Here is a 21053-nt window from a genome sequence, read left to right on the forward strand (position 1 = left end):
CGAAGCCAGCCTGGTCTACAGAGTGAGTTCCAGGACAGCCAGGGCTACACAGAGAAACCCTGTCTTGAAAAAAACAAAAAACAAAAACAAAAACCTCAAGGAGGTAGGGCAGTGATGAGAACTGGGGGACCAAGCCTGGCCGGAAGGGAGCAGTGGAGTGTTCCCTTAAGGGGTAGATGTTCACTGGCCCTTCTCACTTATCTTCATGGCCTCTGTGAGCCGAGTCTCTGCTCCACGGACACTGTTCCTACTGTGATGTTCTACCTCATCCTTACCACAGCCTAAAAGCCATGGACCCAGACCACCACAGATGAATCCCTGGAAGCCGTGAGTCAAAACGGCCCTTCTTTCTTTTAAGTTGATCTGCTCAGGTGTCTTGTCACAGCATTGAAAGGGAACTAAGACAGTCGCTCACCTACAAGATGCGCATGCTCCCCTGGCTGCCATTATCTGCCTGGAGCCTGCCCTCCTCCCGCCTCAGGACTGAGACTGGCCTTGCTAGCCAGCTGGGATATTTGAGAACAATGAGAATCACTTCAGGAAAACAATCTGTGTGTGTGTGTGTGTGTAAGAGCTTCAACAATACATGACACAGAAACAAAGGTAGAAAACAGCACAGCTGCGAATGGATAATTTTAACATCCTATGTCAGGAGTTTTTATAGACGGACACAGGAAAAATGTCATCAAAGACAAAAGCGCTGAGCCCCAACCAGCACACTGGCCTAACTGGTGGCAGAAGTTTGGCAGCCGCAGCCTGGGGGTTGGAGAAGTAGCCTCTGCCTTCCACAGCCAACCACATCCCTCCACTTCTGCCAACCTCCCAGGGCACAAATTTCTTCAGGAGTTTCTCAATGACACCTGTGCCAGCCCTGGTGAGCAGAAAGTCATGCTAGCCACAGAAAAGGACCCCGCGTGAACAACACAGGTCAAAATAAAATGTTGGCGCTGGAGAGATGGCTCAGACATTAAAGGTGTGTGCTGTACTTGCAGAGGACCTGAGTTCAACTGCAAACACCCACAACGGGTGGCTTACAACTCCCTGTAATGACGACTAGAGGTCTGGTGCCTTCTTCTGGCCTCTGTGGGCAACTGCACTCATGTGCACGGACACACAGAGATACAAATATACATACATACACAGCCATCTAGCCCATGCTGCAGGGTGGCCCAGAGCTCCCGCTGTGAGTAACTAGACAGACCAGAGCCCCCTCCTGCAGGGAAGAAGTAAGGATGTAGCAACCTCCCGCCCTCAGCAATGGCTGCGGGCCACACGATGGCTGCCGGCCACACATGGGGGACCCTGTGGTCAAGCACCCAAGAAGCATTTCTTTAGCTTCCAGGGAACCTTTGTTTTAACCCTGAAGATACCTGAGTACCCTCAGTCACTGGGTGCCCCCTGGTTGGTTAGTATCCTCAGGGAAAAAAAAATGGCAGGAGCTGATCTCCCCGGGTTGCATGGTCCATCTTGCTGGGTCAGTTCTCCATTCCCCAGCGGCAGTGGGAAGAACTGGCCTTGGCAAGTCTTCGAGAGCTCAGCCGCCGCCTCAGGGAGGAAAACTTGTCCCCCAGCACCCTGCGCAATCCTACATTATCCTTGCCACGGGGCACATGCTGCTTGGTCTCCGGGAGCTGCCCCGTGAACATCTCCCAGCGGCCCAGGGCATCCACGGCCGAGTCCACCTGGATCAGCTCCTCTTCAGCCACGCCCCTCTCCAGGGCCCGGATGCACGCATCCAGCCACTGTCCGTACTCCTCTATGGCATCCACAGGCTCCCCGAGTTTGAGCAACACTTCCGAGGCCACGAGAGAGCTCAGTCCATCCTCAGACACTGGTTCGGGCTCATCAGGGAAGGTGTGACTCCACGCATCAGGGGTGACAGGCTCTGAGGGGGTGGTGGCCGGCTCCGTGTCACTCTCGCAGCCCATGCCTGAGTCAGCACTGAAGGGCAAGGTGTCCTCTGACACAGCCTCTTGACCAGACCATATCTCCACCATCATCCGAGTCCAAGTATGGAGTCTCTGGGGGAAGAAACACAGGCTGAGGTTAGCGAGAGAGCCACGAGGACCACCCCAGCAGCCGGCATGAGGCTGGAGCCATGAGGGCCCTTGAGGTGGGTCTGAGGACAGGAGTCCAGGCCACAGCTGAGCTGGACCTCCCAACGCCCAGATGCCCACCTTTCACAGGTACTTGGCAAGCTAGCTGTTAACCCAGCCACTGCTCAGAGTTAAATTACACGAAGACTATAGTTAATCTGAACTTTATGTGTTTGAGCTTTTGCATGTGTGCATGTGCACACTGCACAAGCATAGGGTGCACACAAGTGCATGTGGAGGTCAGAGATCAACACCAAGCATCCTCATTTCGCGCCTTAGTTTTTGAGACAGTCTCTCACTTCACCGAGCCTAGAGCTCACCATGGTTAGACTGACTGGCTCGAGAGCTTCAGGGTCCCTACTGTCCCAGCCTCCCCAGCACAAAGGTCACTTATGCTTGCCCTACACCCAACCTTCTTATTAGCTGCTGTGGATCCAGATTTACATCCTCACACCTGCTAGGGTATCTTCCCAGCCCCTAGAGTTAAAACTTTGTTTCCACTGGGTAGTGGTGATACACTCTTAGTCCCAGAACTTGGGAGGCTGACGCAGGCAGATCTCTGAGTTCAAGGCCAGCCTGATCTACAGAGCGAGTTCCAGGAGAGCCAGAGCTATTTAATGAAACACTGTCTCAAAAAAAAAAAAAAAAAAAAAAAAGATTTATTTATTGTATGTGTAAGTATATCTGTGTACCCCATGCATGTAGTACCCACAGTGAACAGAAGAGGGCATCAGATCCTGCAGACCTAAAGTTAACCAGCAATTGTGAGCTACCAGACATGGGTACTGAAACCAAACTATTCTTAAGTCATCTCTCCAGCTCTGAGTTAAACATTTTTTAAAAATTTATTTATTTGTTTGCTTGTTTGTTTTATGTATATGAGTACACTGTCGCTGTCCTCAGACACACCAGAAGAACTCATCGTGGTTGTGAGCCACCATGTAGTTGCTGGGAATTGAACTCAGAACCTCTGGAAGAGCAGTCAGCGCTCTTAACCACTGAGCCATCTCTCCAGCCCCCTTTGAAGATTTATTTTATTTGTATGAGTACACTGTAGATGTTTCCAGGCATACCAGGAGAGGGCATCGGATCTCATTACAGATGGTTGTGAGCCATCTTGTGGTTGTAGGGATTTGAACTTGGGACCTCTGGAAGAGCAGTCAGTTCTCTTAACCGCTGAGCCATCTCTCCAGCCCCAAGTTAAAACATGTTTAAGACATATGGAGGAATCAACACATTTCCTGGCCCCTAATGCACATCCAGATGGATGTCCTTGTGTGACATAGCACATGCTCAGATGTGCTACATCTGTGTGACAAGATACTGTGTGTCCCACCTCCGTTCTGAAGCTAGGCCTCACTTAGCTCTGTGTCCCCGACTAGAATCCTCAGGGACTGTCCCAGTGACCCTGAGCTGATTCCACCTCCTGCAGTAGCCTGGAAGGCCAGAGGCCCGATAGTCCCCGTGCCCTATGGCCACCCCAGGGTGCCAACTCAACTCCTAGTGGCTTATGTCCTCTCAGCCCCATACATACACCATGGCCCACGCACACACAAACAAATAAATGAATAGTGAACCTTATAAAACTGAGAGGGAGCTGGAGAGATGGCTCAGCACTTACAAGTGCTAGTTGTCCTTCTAGAGGACCCAGGTTCAAGTCCCAGCATCCACATAGTAGCTGACAACCATCTGTAACTCCAATCTCAAGGGACCTGACACCCTCTTTAACCCCCATGGACACTGGACACACACTTCATGGTTTGCATACATGAAGGCAAAACACCCATACATATAAAAATAAAAATCTTTTTTCTTTTTCTTTCTTTCTTGTTTGTTGTTTTGTTTTGTTTCGAGACAAGGTCTTCTATGTAGTTCTGGCTGCCCTGGAATTCACTCTGTAGACCAGGCTGGCATCAAACTCACTGAGATAACCCTGCTTCGGCCTCTGGGGTGCTGGGATTAAAGGTTGCACCAACACCACAAAATTAAAGAAGAAAAGAACCTGTGGGGAGGGGGACTTCACACACCAAGTAAGTTGAACCTAGACATGAAAGTGACTAATTTTTACACAGACAGGAATATCCGCTACCTGCACTGAAAACTTTAGCTTGATTTCGACCTAAGGTGGATTTCAAGAAAAAGAAGTAGCATTTGAATTTGACCTCAAATCCTGAGCCTAGTCTCCTGGTTTGCAAAGGAGGCTTCCTACAGGGATAAAGGTTGAAGGTTACTTGCAGCAATACTTCACGCTGACAGCAGAGGGCAGCACCTCCTCGCCAGCTCAGCCAAGAGAGGCTCCGCGGCTAGCTGCCTCTCTGGACACCAACTTCCCCTTTGTCCTAGGAGCTGCACTCCCTCTGGGTATAGGATCTGCAGTGTCCATCATGGCGCAAAGACGAGGAAAGAAGACATGGAGAGGTAGAGAAGGAGCCTCACCAATGCTCTGTAAATACAGCACTTCTGGGGGTGAGGGGGCGCTCTCCCGCCCTACTCCACAAACGGCAGCCTGATGTCACTGCTACTGCCACCAGCCTGGGTGTCCCATCTGCCAGCAAGACCTGCAGCCCACCCACTCCCCAGGAATGATGGTGCATACGTGTCCTTTGGTGTTCTCTCTCTCTCTCTCTCTCTCTCTCTCTCTCTCTCTCTCTCTCTCTCTCTCACACACACACACACACACACACTGTCCCCTCCCACGGCCGCTGCCTGACTGCCCTATGCCCCACACACTCACCTTGTACCTCTCCAGGAGCCTGAAGCCCAGGAGGTGATGCAATTTCCTCAGGCAGATGGGACAGAGGTCCAGGGGCCGCCTGAGCGCCTCATCCAGGCTAAGCGCCCCCTGCAGGAGGCAGCGGAGCCAGCGACAGCTCCCCAGGCCGAGGAGGTGGCAGAGCTCATGACAGGTGACCTAAGGGGGACAAGGCAGCCTTGCCTCAGTCTCGCACCCAGGGATTCCCGAGCCCACTGGGCAACCCTGGGCCAACACCTTGGGTAACAACGGAGCCCCAGGCAGTGCCCCAAGCATCCCCTTCACGACGTCCTCCATAGTGGCTCCAAGAAGCCACACAGAATGAGGAGGCTTAGAAGCCAGCCGGACCAGGGGCCAGATCCCAGAACCCTTTGGGTCATATCTTTGTGGTCTTGATCTGTAGGGTCTCTTAGTCTTGGATCACTCACTCTTAAGTTAGGGACTGCCGTGGTGGCCCAGTGAAGTCTGTAAAGTTGATATTTTACAGACAGAGGCGGAAAAAAGAAATGTCTCCTGGGAATAATGGAACTCTCTGTTTAGAAGCAGAAATCTCACCTGGCAATTTGCTATATTCTCTTACTTCCTAGCTATTTAAGATGGGCCTGTAGTTCTCAAGTAGCAGTTTGCCCTGACTTCCTCCTTTTCTCTCTTCTCAGGGATTCCTATGGCCTGGCTGGGATTCCTAAAGCCTGGCTGATAATCCGGTCTTTAAAGTCGATTCACTAACCGCCAAACTCCCTTTTAAGAATGGCAATGCTTTGCCTCATAGTTGTTTACATAATTACTACCTTCCAACCACATGCAGGTTTTTATGGCTGTGCATATATGTATGAGGATGGCTCTGGCACTCTGGTACTGAAAGCATTGATTAAGTCAGGAAGTTTTGTTTTACAAGGTAGAAGGCTAAATGTTAGATAAGGATTTCTCACAAGAACTTGTTAAGACCCAGGTGGTATAAGAAACTTCAAACTCTTTGAAGGTTTGCTGTAAACTATGAGTGACTCTGTATTCTAATCAGGAAGTTTGATGGCATCTGTAAATTGATCTTCAGTATCTGTTACTTGAGAAACTTTGCACCTAATTGATTTTTGCATTTCCTTGTACCAAATGGCTATGATAATTGTGCCTGCCTCACTGGCTGCATCTTTTGAAATGGTAATACCAACTCTTCCTGTATAAAAATCCTTGCCTTAGAGCTCCAAAATACATTCAGATTCAAGCTGCCTCTGTGTGTCTGTGTGGTTTGTTCTGTCTGTCTTCTCAGCCGGACCTGTGCCTTCCGGGACCAGAGGACCCTGGTTTTCCCACAGCAGACCTACGGTCTGTAACAAGGGACCACCTTCCTTTTAGCACTGACTGTGTGATGGACGCCTGACCTTTCCCATCCCCCATGCTCACCTTGCAACACTGGACCATGCCCAGGGCGCTGAAGCACAGGGACCGTCCTTCCTCGTGTGGCGGCGTCTCGGGGCCACCTGCTGCAGCTGCTGCGGCCTCCAGCACAGCTGGGTCCGGAACCCTGGACCCGGCCTGCAGGAACTCTCCAGAGAAGCGAGCGAAGCTACACACACCCACTTCTGAGGAGAAGCCAGAAGAAGTCCAAGGGGCAGCCATGGCTCAGGAGCCCAGGTCAAACCACCCCAGCATTTCCGGCAGCCCAGGACAGCCAGAAGAGCAACGAGTCCCCTGGCCCTGCCAACTGCTGTCGACTCTGGGGACCAGCCCCTTGCCCAGGCCCAGGGAGAACAAACCTCGAGCTCCTGCACCGTCATCGTCCCCCCCCCCCCCGCCCCGCCCCGCCCTGAGAGAATGTGCATGTTACTCCCTGCACTGGTGGGCGGGAACACATCGTTCTGCCTCCTTGGCAACAGTTGCTAAGGAGGGCCTCAGCTTACCATGCCCCGGAAGAAATCTGCCGAAGGTGAAGGTCCAGGCATCATGGGGGTACAGGTCGGCCAGCGTGAGGCCCAGCACGCACAATGCGTCCGCTGGCTTGTTGTTCTTCAAGAAGGACAAGATGCCATCTGCAGGAAGATGGTCAGGGAGGGCAGGTGAGCCCCCCCACTCTGCCTCTTGATCTGGAACCAGCCCCCCTCAAAGCTGGGTATAGGAAAGGCACATCTGTGGTGAGAACAGGGACTCAGAGCAGCTAAAGAAGAGGACGTGACCCAAGGAGCACGGGCCTGGCCTGAGAGCGCGGCCGTGGATCCCCAGGGCTGGTCATCCCCTGAGTCATGAGATCTGATCCGGACACAGCAAAGCCAACACCTTCCATGTGGGGAGGCCAAAGGGGCAGTGAGGGGCTCAGGGGCTGAGCAGAGGGCTCGGTGAGTAGACTGTTTGCCAAGCAAACAGGTAGTCCGAGTCTGATCCCCATCCCAGGGGTTTGTAATCCCAGTACTGGGAAGGCAGAAACAGAGAGATCCCCGGAGCTCATGGGCCAGTCAGCCTGGACAGACTAGTGGGTCCCATGACAGTGAGGGACCTGCCTCCAAAGAAATAAAAAGGTTGTCAGTGAATGAGAAAGACCTCTGTCTCCCTCTCTGTCTCTGTCTCTGTCTCTGTCTCTGTCTCTCTCTCTCTCTCTCTCTCTCGCTCGCTCGCTCGCTCTCACATACACATACTCTCTCACACACACATACTCTCTCACACACACATACTCTCACACACACATACTCTCTCACACACATGCACTCTCAAATTCACACATGCACACACACATTCACAGTCATACACTCTCATGCCCACTCACACACTCACACTCATACAGACATACACATACACACTCATACATGCTCCCACTCACATGCACACACACACACTCATGCATTCACACACACACACTTTCACACAACACATTCACATACTCTCACACTCAGACACACATTCACACACACATATACATTCGTGCACACACACATTCACATACACACACACACATACACACACACACACACACACACACACACACACACACACACGGCAAAAAGAGCCCAGGAGAGAACAGGCACCTGAATGGTTACCCCCAAAATACCCACACCCAGGTCCGTAGGCCCAGGAAGCATTCATTACCTCAGACAGCAGGAGGCCCTCAGCTGTGGTTCCGCTGAGGAGAACCATGGCTCTGCATTGCCCAGAGAGTCAAGGTCAGAGCAAGAAGTCGGAGCCACTCAGGGCAGAAGGAGAGAGAAGAGGGAGACCTAGGTGGCCAGTGAGGCCCCAGAGAGCCAGGGGAGTGACTGCGGGGGGGGGGGGGGGGGGGGGGAGGAGGACAAGAGACAGAGGCGCTGCCCCAAGGAGCAGTGGTGGACAAAGGCAGAGAAGGTGATGGGGCTGGGAACACTTCGTGAAAATCAAGATGGAGAACAGCACAAGACAGGGAAGCGGCTAGATCTGGGTCTGCCAGCCTCTGCTAAGAAAACATGGAATGGAGCCCCTCCTCCGTCTCTACACAGTGTGAGCGAGCGCACTGGAGCAGAGCCAGGCCAGCGCAAGAGAGGGAGGTCAGGGGCTTCTGGGTACCACCCAGGGCAGGCGTGTGTGGGGAGAGTGTCCCAGCTGCATCCCACTGAGTGGATGGCTGGCTCTAGCACGCAAGGACCCTGCAGGGAAAGACGCGAGGACCCTGCAGGGAAAGACGCGAGGACCCTGCAGGGAAAGACAAGACGCGAGGACCCTGCAGGGAAAGACAAGACGCGAGGAGTGGGGCTGAGGGGGAGCTGAGACATCAAGTGTGGGAGACAGAGAGGGTAAGACTCGGGGCTATGTGACCAGCCGGAGACCATTCTAGTGGGGAGGACAGAGGCAGAGTGAGGGAGGGACGGAGGGGGCTGTCAGGGGGATGTGCTCACAGTCCAACGTGCAGGGGATGTGGTTGCTGGTAACAGACGTGTGGGGTGCACCACTGACTAGCAGAGATGGCCTAACCACAGCGAGACTTCAAACGTTTCGGAACGGGCTGGTGAGATGGCGCCGTAGTTGAGAACACGGGCTGCTCTTCCAGAGGTCCTGAGTTCAGTTCCTACATAATGGCTCACAACCATCTACAAAGGGATCTGATGCCCTCTTCTGGCAGGCAGGTGCACATGCGACAGAGCATCCATATATTGGAAGGAAGGAAGGAAGGAAGGAAGGAAGGAAGGAAGGAAGGAAGGAAGGAAGGACGGAAGGAAGGAAGGAAGGAAGGAAGGAAGGAAGGAAGGAAGGAAGGAAGGAAGGAAGGAAGGGAGGGAGGGAGGGAGGGAAGGAGAGAGAGAGAGAGAGAGAGAGAGAGAGAGAGAGAAAGAAAGAAAGAAAGAAAGAAAGAAAGAAAGAAAGAAAGAAAGAAAGAAAGAAAGAAAGAAAGAAGGAAGGAAAGAAAGAAAGAAAGTTGAGCAGTGGTGGCGCACACCTTTAATCCCAGCACTCTGGGAGGCAGAGGCAGGCAGATTTCTGAGTTTGAGGCCAGCCTGGTCTACAGAGTGAGTTCCAGGACAGCCAGGGCTACACAGAGAAACCCTGTCTCACAAAATAAATAAATAAATAAATAAATAAATAAATAAATAAATAAATAAATAAATAAATGAAAGAACACATAAATAAAAGTCCAAAAACTTTTGTGATATTTTTACAATATAAAAAATAATAAAAATATAAATTAAAATATTTATAATATATTTTAATGCAATAAAAATAAAAGTCTAAAAAAACATAAATAAAAAAGGGCCAGTCTGGTGACATAGGCCTTTAATCTCAGCTCTCTGAAGGCAGACAGCAGTCAGACCTCTGTGAGCTCTAAGCTATCCACAGCTACCTACTGAGACCCAGTCTCAAAAGTGAATAAGTAAGTGAATAAATAAAAAATAAAAGTCTCGCCGGGCAGTGGTGGCGCATGCCTTTAATCCCAGCACTTGGAAGGCAGACACAGATGGATTTCTGAGTTCGAGGCCAGCCTGGTCTACAGAGTGAATTCCAGGACAGCCAGGGCTACACAGAGAAACCCTGTCTCGAAAAAACAAACAAACAAACAAAAATAAATAAATAAGTCTCAAAACTGTAAAGCAAAAATGAAGTAAACTGATTCTGACAGAATATTTGATGTAAACAAAACTATCCTACAAACATTTTTTTTTTCAGTGTTTTCAGGGCTCTGAATGTGTTATACAAGTTCTTTACTACTGAGTCACGCCCCCAGCCCCTCACTGGGGGATTCTAGGCAGGGGCTCTACTCTGAGCCACACCCCAGCCCCTTACTGGGGGATTCTAGGCAGGGGCTCTACTCTGAGCCACACCCCAGCCCCTTACTGGGGGATTCTAGGCAGGGGCTCTACTCTGAGCCACACCCCAACCCTCTTTTTACTTTTTAAAACAGGGTCTTCATATGTACCCTCAGCTGGTCTCAAAGTCACTTTGTAGCCCAGGCAAACCTAAAACTTTCAATCCTCCTGCCTTAGCCTCCTGAGTAAGGAGGCTAGGAGCTCTGCACTACTTCTGCTGACCTCAGTGACTGTCACCTGAACCAGATACCTGCAGAGAAAGCAGACAGGAGAAGACTGCCCCACGGTGCAGAGAAGCTGGGCTGCCCCTAAGGCAGGACACGGACCCTAAAGACAGGTCCCTACTCTGCCGGCGCCATAGGATTCCACACCCAACACAGGATGCAGACCGCTCCCTAAGGGTCACAGACCAGCCCAGAAAAGAACCATGCCTTCATCTTGCATGGCCGTGTAAGGGGAAGAGAAAACCCTTCTGAAGGAGAACTATCCCAGGACCAAGATCCCCTGGAAATGTTTTTCAAAAACGCCTTAGACTAATGATCAAAACTAGTAAGTCTCTGGGCCCCGTTCATCTCAGCACTCAAGCCGGGAGCTGAGGCAGGAGGATCACAAGGCGAAAGCCAGCCTGGGCTACATGAGCTCCAGTCTTTAAAGGCCACAAAGGTGGAGAGGAGCAGAGGGCGTGGCTCAGTCCCAGCACCTAGTGCAGCTCCACTTCCGGGGTCTGCAGTGCCCTTCCCCCCAGCCTGTGGCCCTGCATGCATCCATCCACACAAACTGACAGAAGCACAGAGGTTTGCCCTGGATAAACATAGTCATTAGCTTCAAAACTAGGAGAGGGGTAGAGAGATGGCTCAGCATCCAAGAGTGCGGCTGCTTCTGCAGAGGACCCGGGTTCTGTTCCCAGCACCTGCACGGCAGCTCACACCAGGCAGGAACTCCAGTTTCAGGGGAGCCAAGGGCCTCTTCTGAGCTCTTCAGGCACTGGGCATGCATACACGCAGGCAAACACACCCGTAGAGGAAAGTGAACAATCTTTTAAAGTCTTAATTATTTAAGTCAGCCGCAGTAGTCTGTGATTTAAATCCTAGCACTGGGAAGTCAGAGACAGCTGCATCCCCTGGCGGTGGTAGTGGCGGCGGCGGCGCAGGCCTTTAATCCTAGTACTTGGGAGGCAGAGGCAGGCGGATTTCTACAGGGCCTGGTCTATAGAGTGAGTTCCAGGACAGCCAGGGCTACACAGAGAAACCCTGTCTCGAAAAAAACCAAACAAAATAAAAATAAAATAAAATAAAATAAATAAAATAAAATAAAACAAGGTGGACAGGTACTGAGGCCTGATATCCAAGGTTGTCCTCTGGCCTCTGACTTCCACACACATATCTCACACACACACACACACACACACACACACGCACGCACACGCACACACACGCACACGCACAAGCACACGCACACACGCGCATGCGCAGAAGGGTCTTCTGCCACACAGCGGTGCTCCAGGCTGTCCCCCACAGCCCGCCTCACTTACCTGTGTGAAGCTGGAGCCCATCAGTGTCCCGACTGGGTCTCGAGCAGCAGGTAATGGAGGCAGCAGCCACTGAGGGCAGGCACTTAACACGCAGGCCCAGGAAGAAAGCTTCGGCACAGCTCCGAAGGTGGTCCAGCAGGGGGCAGCCCGCCAGCCCCTCACTCAGATCTAGCAGCACAAGAACCCATCAGCCTGATGTGGCCTCCTGCCCAGTGCCCCGCCCATGCTGGCCCCTCCCTTGGGTGAAACAAGTCAGTTTCCGGACAGGACGGGCAGCCCCGTGTGATAACTCCGGGTAGGTAGAGGCCAGAAGAGGGCAGCTGGCATGGGTAGACGCTAACGGGTGCTACACCAGGAGAAACACAGCCTAGCTAGGGCAGAGAGGCATCAGCTGACAGCGGTAAGTAGGACATCTGGGACAGGGAGCAGCACCACTGGGAGGGGTGCCAGCTCACCCTATGCTACTTGGACAGGGATGGAATCGAGGGGTCAGTGGTTGCAAGGTCTCCAAAGTGGTTAGAAACCCAGGCTTGGGGGCTGCGGATGTGGCTCCGTTGGTAGAATGTTTACGGAACATGCACACGGCTCAGGATTGTATCCCTATCTCCTGAAAACTGGGCATGGTGGTGCACACCTGTAATCCCAGGACCCAGGAGGTGAAGGCAGGAGGATCAGGAGGGTCAGGTCAGGAGTTTAAGGTCATCTTTGGCTAAATAATGATGAGTTCAGGGCCAACCCAGACTACATGAAATCCCCCATATCAAAAAATATAATAAGAGGGCTGGAGAGATGGGGTCAACAGCTAAGAGCAAGCACATGCCACTCATTCTTGGAGAGGACCCAAGTTCGATTCCCAGCACCCACGTTGGGCAGCTTACAACTGCTTGCAACTCCAAGTCCAAGGGGAGAAGACGTCTCTCTCCTCCAAGGCAAATGTACTCATGTGCCCAAGCGCACACACAGATACAAATACACATATTAAAAATTAAAAAATAATGGAGAGAAGAGGGGGATGGAGGGAAGGAAAGAGGGAGGGGAGAAGCCAGCCTAGTCCTCCTACCAAGACCCAGCAGATGATGTACGTGGACAGAGTGGCTGACTCTAAGGCAGGCACGAGCAGGCTGTGGGCTGCGGGCTGCGGGCTGCGGGCTGCGGGCTGTGGGCTGCGGGGCAGCACAGAGCACAGTAGCACTCTGATCCTAAACAGCAGTAAGAAACTGCTGCAGAAAACCCAGGCTGGGTCCGAAGAGATGGCTCAGTGGTTAAAAGCACTGAGGTCCTGAGTTCAAATGCAACCACAACCATCTGTAATGGGATCTGATGCCCTCTTCTGGTGTGTCTGAAGAGAGCGACAGTGTACTCAAATATAAAATAAATAAATACATCTTTTCTTAAAAAAAAAGAAAGAAACGAAAACTGACCACTGAGGTGCCATCCTAAGGGCCAGGACAAAGCAGTGTAGGTCAGTGTCTCAGAAACCATACCCTCTGTCCGCTGTCCTGACGCTAATAGCGATAAGTGTGGCCCTCTGCTGGGCACGGCCCTCCTAACTTTGGTATACTGAGAACACAGGGACCAGACTGTCTCTTCTCCCTCCATAGCATCTCTGGCTGGGCCATTTTCTAAGTCTCCCCCCCCCCCCAGACAGGTTTTCTCTGTGTAGCCCTGGCTGTCCTGGAATTCACTCTGTAGACCAGGCTAGCCTCGAACTCAGAAATCCACCTGCCTCTGCTTCCCAAGTGCTGGGATTAAAGGCGTGCACCACCACCGCCCGGCTCATTTTCTAAGTCTTGGTTGCTCCAACTCTACCAGTGTCTTCCTGATGAAGAGACCTGGAGGGACCCCCTGGGGATCCCTAAGTCCCCTCCACACCCAGTCCAGTGTCTTCTAAAAGAACATGAGGCCAATTAAGATTTGCCTTTAAACCCCGCCTCCTCCAGAGTCCAGCTCTACCACCAGGCAAGCCCTAGACATCTCCAACCTCAGCTTTTTAGCCTGTAAAATGGGTATTCCTCTGAGCACCCAGCACAGGGCCTAAGGCAGTGTTAGTTATGACCAGATCATGGCCTGGACTGTGAGCACACACCTAAATAACCAAGGGTGGGGGGCTGCTAAAAAGGCAAGTTGCTCTGCCAATCTGAGTACCTAGTGACCCCAGACCATCTTCTTCAAGCCAGTTCTGCCTGGGGCTGTTTCTTAGTGGGGGATTCTGGGTAGGTGCTCTACATTGAGCCACGCCCCCAGCCCCTCACTGGAGGATTCTAGGCAGAGGCTCTACCACTGAGCCACACCCCCAGTCCCTCACTGGAGGATTCTAGGCAGGGGTTCTACCACTGAGCCACGCCCCCAGGGGAGCCTGATGACTCTGGCCCATCTTTCCTACCTATGGGTTGCAGGTAAATGTGTTTCCGGGCCAGGCTCTGCTTCCGGAGCTGCAGAGAAGCATGGAAGGTCTCGAAATCCTCAGGGGCCTCTGGGCGACTCAGGAGCCAGTCAAAGGCTGAGTGAATGAGCAGTGTGCTGAAGAGGGTCCGGTGAGGGTTGTAGGCCTCAGACAGGAAGAGCCTCTCCGCCGGGGAGAAGGCCGAGGTATAGAGCTGCTTCAGAGTCAGATCGCAGGAGATCAGGGCATCCTTCAGAGCCCGGGGTCCGAAGCTGAACTCCTGGGGTGGCTTGCACTGCACCATGGTGTGTGTTTGGCCCCCGGCCACTCCTTTGATTTCCTTTTCCGGGCCATGAATCTCCCAGGGGACAGCCACGGTCTTTTGTAGAACCTTCTCTCAGGCTTAGAGAGCAGCTGCCCAGGGCTCTCAGAGGATGGACTGAGAGACTGAGGCTTAATTCTGCCTTGTTTCTCAGCAAGGTGAGCAGAAAGCCTGCTGGCCCCCTGCGGAGGACACAGGAGGCCTAGTCACTGCTCTGAGAACAGATGACTGTCTCTCAGACAAGGAGCAGTTTTCCTGTGAACTGGAGTCAGAATGACCCCATTTACACTACAAGGTACCATTCCTCAAATAAAGTAATTAGGGGTGTGGACATGCATGCATCTGTGTGTGTGCGTGTGTGTGCGTGTGTGTGTGTGTGTGTGCGTGTGCGTGTGCGTGTGCGTGTGCGTGTGTGTGTGTGTGTGCATGGGCACGTGCATTGCGGGCAGGAGAGCAAAGGCTGACGTCAAGTCTATTGCTGTCCACTTTACTTTTGGAAAGAGTATCTCACTAAACCCAGAGCTTAAAAATCCCACCAGACTGGCCCACAGACGTGCCACCTCAGTCTTCCACACTGGTGTTAGGGATCCAAACTCTGATCTCCATGCTTATGTAGTAAGTGCCCTACCCACTGAGCCATCTCCCCATCCCAGAACTGAATACAGAGGTTCGTTTCCATAGGACTCCAGCTCTGCTTTGAGTCCTCGGAAGCACGGGATGTATAAAGAGGTATCTACCCTTCAAAGCTAGGAAGGTTCCTTCACAGAAGGCAGAGGCCGCTCCTCCTGCCTTTTATGATCACAAGATGCGCCACTGCCTGCACTTTCGGCTCAGTCCCGGCGTGGGCGTGGTCTGTCCCAACGTGGGCGTGGTCAGCTCCGGGAGAGCAGGAAGTGCTCAGCTGCGAAAGCCCTGCAGGCTGCTAAGCACCTGACTCCTCGAGCGTCTCACCAACCTATTTTTGTTTCTGGATGCCAATCACACCACCTACTTAGACTCCTTGCTGTGCCCCAGACCTATACACAAAGACAGCGCCCCAAGTCACTGTCTCACAGTGACCTCTGAATTATGCTTTAAGATTGTAGCTACTTCAGCTTGTCTGGCTGTCTGGCTGTCTGCCTTCCTTCCTTCCTTCCTTCCTTCCTTCCTTCCTTCCTTCTTTCCTTCAGTGCTAGGGATGGAACCTGTGGCCTGATGTAAGTTGAGTAAACCTCCCTGAGCCACGCCCCAGCCCCTCACTGAGGGATTCTAGGCAGGGGCTCTACCACTGAGCCACGCCCCCAGCCCCTCCCTGGGGGATTCTAGGCAGGGGCTCCCACTGAGCCACAAGATTACTCCCAGAATTAACTTTTCTGTAACTGGAAATGTGTCATTTCTCTGGAGTAGCCCAGGGGGATCTACCTCACAGCTTCTTCAGGAGGAGGAAAGACGGGAGTCCCTGATACTGCAGACATCCTGAACCACTCTGATTAACATCTTCCGGTCTCATCAGCCACTCTGAAAATGCCTTAGAAGCTGGGAATTAATGGCACACACCTGTAATTCCAGCTCTCAGGATGCAAGAGGCAAGTGGATCTGAGTTCCAGGCCAGCCTGTGCTACAGAGTGAGTACAAAACACGGACAGCCAGGGCTACACAGAGAAACTCTGTCTCAAAAGAATAGGAAGGAAGAAAATCCCTCAAGATCACTTTGTGAGTGAGATGGGTGTATGTCTGTGTGTATCTGTGTGTGTCTGTGTATGTGTATCTCTGTGTGTCTGAGCATATGTCTGTGTGTGTCTGCCTATGTGTGTCTCTGTGTGTCTGTAGGTGTTTGTGAACGTATGTCTATGTGTCTCTGTGTGTGTACCTGTGTGTGTGTGTGTATGTGTGTCCATGTGTGTCTGAGCGTGTGTCTGTGTGTCTCTGTGTGTGTGCCTGTGTGTCTGTGCAATGCACATGCAGAAGCCAGAGGCCACCATCAGGTATTCTCCTCAGTCACATGCTACATTATTTTTGAGACAGGTGTCTCATTGAACCTGAAGTTCCCTACTTCAGCTAGACCAGCTGTGCAATGACCTCTGAGGAGCCTCCCCTCTCTACCTCCCCACAACAACGCTGCCGTTACAGATGTGGGTCACGACTCCTGCCCACTGAGTTGTATAATATCCACTGAGCTATCTCTGCAGCCTGAGACCATCTTCATCCAACACCTCACTCAACCTCTATAACAATCTTAATGTGTGGTTATCGTATTTACCCATCTTATTGCTAAATAAACTGAGGCTCAGAAAGGTAAAGCAATATTTCAAAGGTTGCACAGCTTGCTTGGATCCTGACTACTGATTTCATTCCTTCTCTCTGATCCTGACCTGTGAAACCTGTCCTACCCACAGGGTCTTCCCCATGGGCACCCAGTTCCTTTTTACCGACACACATACTAGTCAGGGTCTCCGCTGCTGCCAAACGCCCTAGCTCCGGCAAAGGCACCAGAAATGAGACATTTTTGTAGTCTGTGAGACAGGGTCTCACTATGCAGCCCAGGCCTGGACCAAGAGCTCCTACATGCTGAGGTTACATGCATGTGGCATATACCCAGCTGACAAGTGCTTGCTTTTTACCAAACGCTCACTGGCTCAGCCACGCTCAGCCCAGTCACGCTGTTTGAGGTCTGTGTCCCCCAACCTCCTCAGGAGGGCTGCTGGTGTACCCACACGCATGCTCAGAGAACCTGGGCAGGAGGAAGCCAGACCAGGGAGACACGCTGGCATCTGCTCCGTGTGCAGCACCATGGGACACCGCCCAGGTGTTGGAGGAACAGGGCACAGCAGCTCCAGAAGACACTGGATGCTTCATGTCCTGCCTGTAAATCCAATATTTGGGTGGCTGAGGCAGAAAGATCACCATGAGTTACTACCTATCACACACACACACACATACACACACAAAAAACAAACAAACAAGCAAAAAAACAAAACAAAAAAGGAAGCCAAACAAGTAGGAAAACAAACGGCAACAGAGCATGATGGGATATGGGGGAGGGGTGGTGATGACCAAAGGACTCATCTTCCAACATGGACCGGAGGTTGGTTTGACAAGATCTAACTTGGGCACCAGAGTAAGCAAGCCCCTCTGTCCTTCCTCATGTCCTTCTCTGAGGTCTGGTAGCCAAGATGTCTACACAGACAGCATTTCCTCTCAAGCAGTATGTGTGGCCTTATTCACTCTCTGGGGTTCTTTAGGAGGCCGTTGGCGTTCCTGTCCCCACTCTGGCTACTAGCTCAGTGTTTCCACCCTGCATGGCAAGTCTTCACAGGACCACACCTCATGCAGAGACTGAAGCGACAGGAGGAAGTGGTCTTGGCAACCAAAGCAGCCACAGGAGAAGCTGCAGGGACTGTGAGGGGCCACCCCACCACTCCCACCCATCCTCTCAGCCATGCCAAATCCTCCTCTCAAAAAACCTCCAAGATGGCCCCCAGCTCTCCTCTGTGTCTGTCATGGCTGCCGCCACTCTCTGCTAATAATTGTGACAGCTGTCCAGTTGCCTGCCCACATCCCACAGTCCCAGAGCCAGAGATACTACCGATTCACATAGGGAAACTGAGGGACAGAAACACTGATGATTGGTGGTGGGTCGCAGGAACTCCTGACATGATTCTAGACCAGTGGTTCTCAACCTGTGGGGTGCAACCCCTTTGGGGCAGTCTGCATATCAGATATTTCTGTTACAATTCATAAGAGTTGCAACATTACAGTTATGAAATAGCAACAAAAATAACTTTCTGGTTAGGGGTTCACCACAGCATAAGGGACTGTGTTAACAGTCGAGGCATTAAGTATGTTGAGAAGCTCTGTCCTAGACAAAGGCCGTGCAGTGATGAAGAGAAGCGTATTGCCATATTGTTTATCACCCTCTTCAAAGAAATCCTCTTCTCCTGGACTCTGACACCTAGATTCCCTTCCTTTGTGCAGAGTCTCTCAGTCCCCATTTTGCTCAAAGCCTGGGACAGCACCAGGCTCTGGCTCCCCAGAGAGGCTCTGTCACCAGTGTAGAGACACCTGACTAAGGTGACCCAGGTCAGGTCCCCCAACTCCCAGAGTATTGGTTCATATCTCTTAGCAATGTTTTTATTATGAGGCAAGGATTTATCACGAAGCTTGGAGCTGCCCTCAAACTTGCAGCAATCCTCCTGCCTCAGTCTCCCCATTGCTAGGATTACAGGTATGCCAGAATCTCGCTTTGTTTCTTGTTTTTCAAACAAACACCCAGCAGCTGCGGCAGGGTTCATTGACCTAGGGCCAGAGCTCTAAGGCGGTTTGAGCAGCCCCAGGGAGAAGGAAATGCAAGATGCAAAGGGGTTGGGGAGGGGAACCGGCTTAGACGGCATGGGGAGGTCTTACCCGCCCCCCAACCCAAGTGCAGACCCCGCCCTTGCTTGAGAACCCCAAATTCCAACCCAGTTTCCTTCCAGCCAGTGAAGTGGCTATGTTTGGGCCAAGTTCGGAGTCTATCTGAACCAGCTGTTTGGATTGACAGGTGGCTTTACCTTCCCGGCGCAGTGACATCACCCGACGGTCACTTATGCCCCTCCCAGGCACAGGCTAGAGAGCAGCAGGGTAGCCAGAGACTTCGCCTGCCTCTGCGGGGACATCCCACAACCATCCGCCGGCTCTAGCTGGGGAATGCCTTCCCAAAGCCTGATCACCCCATCTGAAGATGACAAGGCTGTTGCCTGGACCTGGGGAGCTGCTACCGGGGAGTGCCGCTTGGGACCCAGCTCCGAGCTGCCTGGAACCTGACCACCAGCGTAGCATTTACAAAATCCCAGTCGCTCCCCCAAACCCTACCCAAGTACACCCCGCGCATCCCGTGGTCCTCGGCACTGGAGCACGCCGCTGCCGCCACCACCATCCGGATGTCCCCCTGGCTTGCGCGCTGGCTGGAACCCCAACTCCGCAGTATCACCCGCACCCACCTCGGGCCATCAGGTCCCCGCGCGAACCCCCTACCTCGCAGCCCCGCGCCCTCCGGAACTGCCCCAGAGAAGCTTGGTGTGCGGGTCACGGGGACCAAACCGGTCCTGGTGTGACGTCAGCACGCGAGGCAGGGACTGAAGCGGGATCGGGTGGAAAGTGCGAGAGGAGGGCGGTAGGAAATGGTGCCACACCCTCCCCAGTGGCTCCCAGACTTCTGCTATCTGCCTGCTCAGGAGCACGTGGGGCACTGACACTCCCAGCAGCGAGTGCTTCAGAGTTCGTCTCATAGCTTGAGGAGAGAGAGGAAGCTGAACATCCCAGGCCAGCCTAGGACACCAGAGGAAAAGTCAAACGGGGTCGGGGTGGGGGTGGGGGGCGGATGGGGGAGGGGCGTTCCCTAATCCTACAACTGATGCTGGGGCAGGAGGATTGAGGGCTCCAGGGCTAATCTGAGTAGCTGTCTCAAACAACCAAAGCCAAAACCGGATAAACAAACACACAAGCAAAAAAACCCAAAACAAAAAGAAAGCAAAACAAAATAAACCAGGCAAGAAGCCTTGCCAAGCGTGCACAAGTTCCTGCATTGGAAACCCAGCGCATCATACGCCACAGGTGGAAGGGCATGCCTGTAACTCAAGGCCTCCAATTTACTACTTAACCAAGGGTGACCTTGAACTTCTGACTCTCCTGCCTCTACCTCTTGAGTGCTGGGGTTACAGGGCTACACCGCCACACCCACTTGTGCAGTGCTGGGGATTGAACCTACAACCTGGTTGCATGCTAGGCAAGTACTCTACCAACTGAGCCACATCTCCAGCCCCAGATGGCATTCCGGATGCTTCCAGAACATTCTTGCCACGGCCACCTACAAGCTTGTTTGTTCCCATTTTGCTGATGGAAAAACTGAGGGGCAAGCAGGAAAAACTGATGGAGCCACGGACTGGAGGCCCAGCTGAGGGCCTCCCGACTTCATCGGGCTCTTGTGTTCTTCTTATTCCTCTTCTAGAACATTCTTCCCCCTTAAACACATTGCTCTGATAGGGACCTCAGGAGGGTTCTTCAACCTCCTGGGATACCTGTTATTCCAGGTGGAGGCTACATCAGGGGTTTGCCCAGCCCTCTTGTTGTATCTAAAGTCCATGCTCTGGACCCCAAAACAGGGCCTGGTAGAGAGCAGGCACTCAATAGATACTGACCAAATGCTAAGACTGATAACCTGCCGAATTATCTTAAATTAAAATAAATTGATTAAAATAAATTATCTTTAGCTGGTATAGATCGTTCACTGAGTGTCACGTGGTACTGTTTAGTCACTTAACAAACACTTGCACTGCTGCCCAGACAGGAAAAGAGGGGGGGGGGGAGAGAGAGAGAGAGGGAGAGGAGAGGGAGAGACAGAGACACAGAGAGAGATACACAGAGAGAGATCCTTGGGAAACATGTACCACCCCAGGGACCAACCATTTTGGGGTCACATTGGCTCCTGGACTCTTCTCTGAAACCAGCCATCTAGGTTGTCCCTGGGGATGTCCTCAAGGAGCCCCGGAGCTGCTGGCTAGGGACACCAAAGGCCACCCCATGGGGACTTTAGCACCTGCTAACAGAGTCTCTTGCTCTCCTCCCAGGGCCCACCAGCAGGTCACTGAAATCTGAGACCTCCTGCCCGACCCAGGTCTCAGCAAGAGTATAGGCAGGATCAGGATCCGACTCCCTACCCCAGAGCCAGGCCTGGAGTCTGGGATAGCTAGCTTTGTC

General features: G+C 52.4%; 1 protein-coding gene across 3 annotated transcripts; it reads right to left on the reverse strand.

The window, feature by feature from the left end:
• Positions 1 to 630: 630 nt before the first annotated feature.
• Amz1 (archaelysin family metallopeptidase 1) lies at positions 631 to 19425 on the reverse strand. Of its 3 annotated transcripts, none has more exons than XM_052169094.1 (7): positions 19332 to 19425; positions 14018 to 14521; positions 11635 to 11802; positions 6744 to 6872; positions 6247 to 6425; positions 4831 to 5007; positions 631 to 2021 (listed from the first exon to the last, which is right to left on the reverse strand). In XM_052169094.1, the coding sequence occupies exons 2-7, from the start codon at positions 14319 to 14321 to the stop codon at positions 1476 to 1478; spliced, it is 1503 nt and encodes a 500-aa protein (XP_052025054.1). In that variant the 5' UTR covers positions 14322 to 14521; positions 19332 to 19425; the 3' UTR covers positions 631 to 1475. The 3 variants fall into 3 exon arrangements, with proteins under 3 accessions (XP_052025054.1, XP_052025055.1, XP_052025057.1); XM_052169095.1 differs by having other exon boundaries at positions 19298 to 19363; XM_052169097.1 differs by lacking the exon at positions 19332 to 19425 and adding an exon at positions 19170 to 19240.
• Positions 19426 to 21053: the final 1628 nt, after the last annotated feature.

The sequence above is a fragment of the Apodemus sylvaticus genome, chromosome 22 (assembly GCF_947179515.1).
Source record: "Apodemus sylvaticus chromosome 22, mApoSyl1.1, whole genome shotgun sequence".
In the NCBI taxonomy this organism is placed as follows: Eukaryota; Metazoa; Chordata; class Mammalia; order Rodentia; family Muridae; genus Apodemus; species Apodemus sylvaticus.

What these genes read in the sequence shown, in the direction of transcription:
- Amz1 (XM_052169094.1), bottom strand. Translation starts at nt 14,321, where the DNA reads ATGGTGCAGTGCAAGCCACCCCAGGAGTTCAGCTTCGGACCCCGGGCT. An exon ending in CAGATTTCTTCCGGGGCATG is followed by an intron (nt 6,426 to 6,743) that starts GTAAGCTGAGGC and finishes GCTTCTCCTCAG; the next exon opens with AAGTGGGTGTGTGTAGCTTC. An exon ending in GGCTCCTGGAGAGGTACAAG is followed by an intron (nt 2,022 to 4,830) that starts GTGAGTGTGTGG and finishes TTCTTCCCCCAG; the next exon opens with AGACTCCATACTTGGACTCG.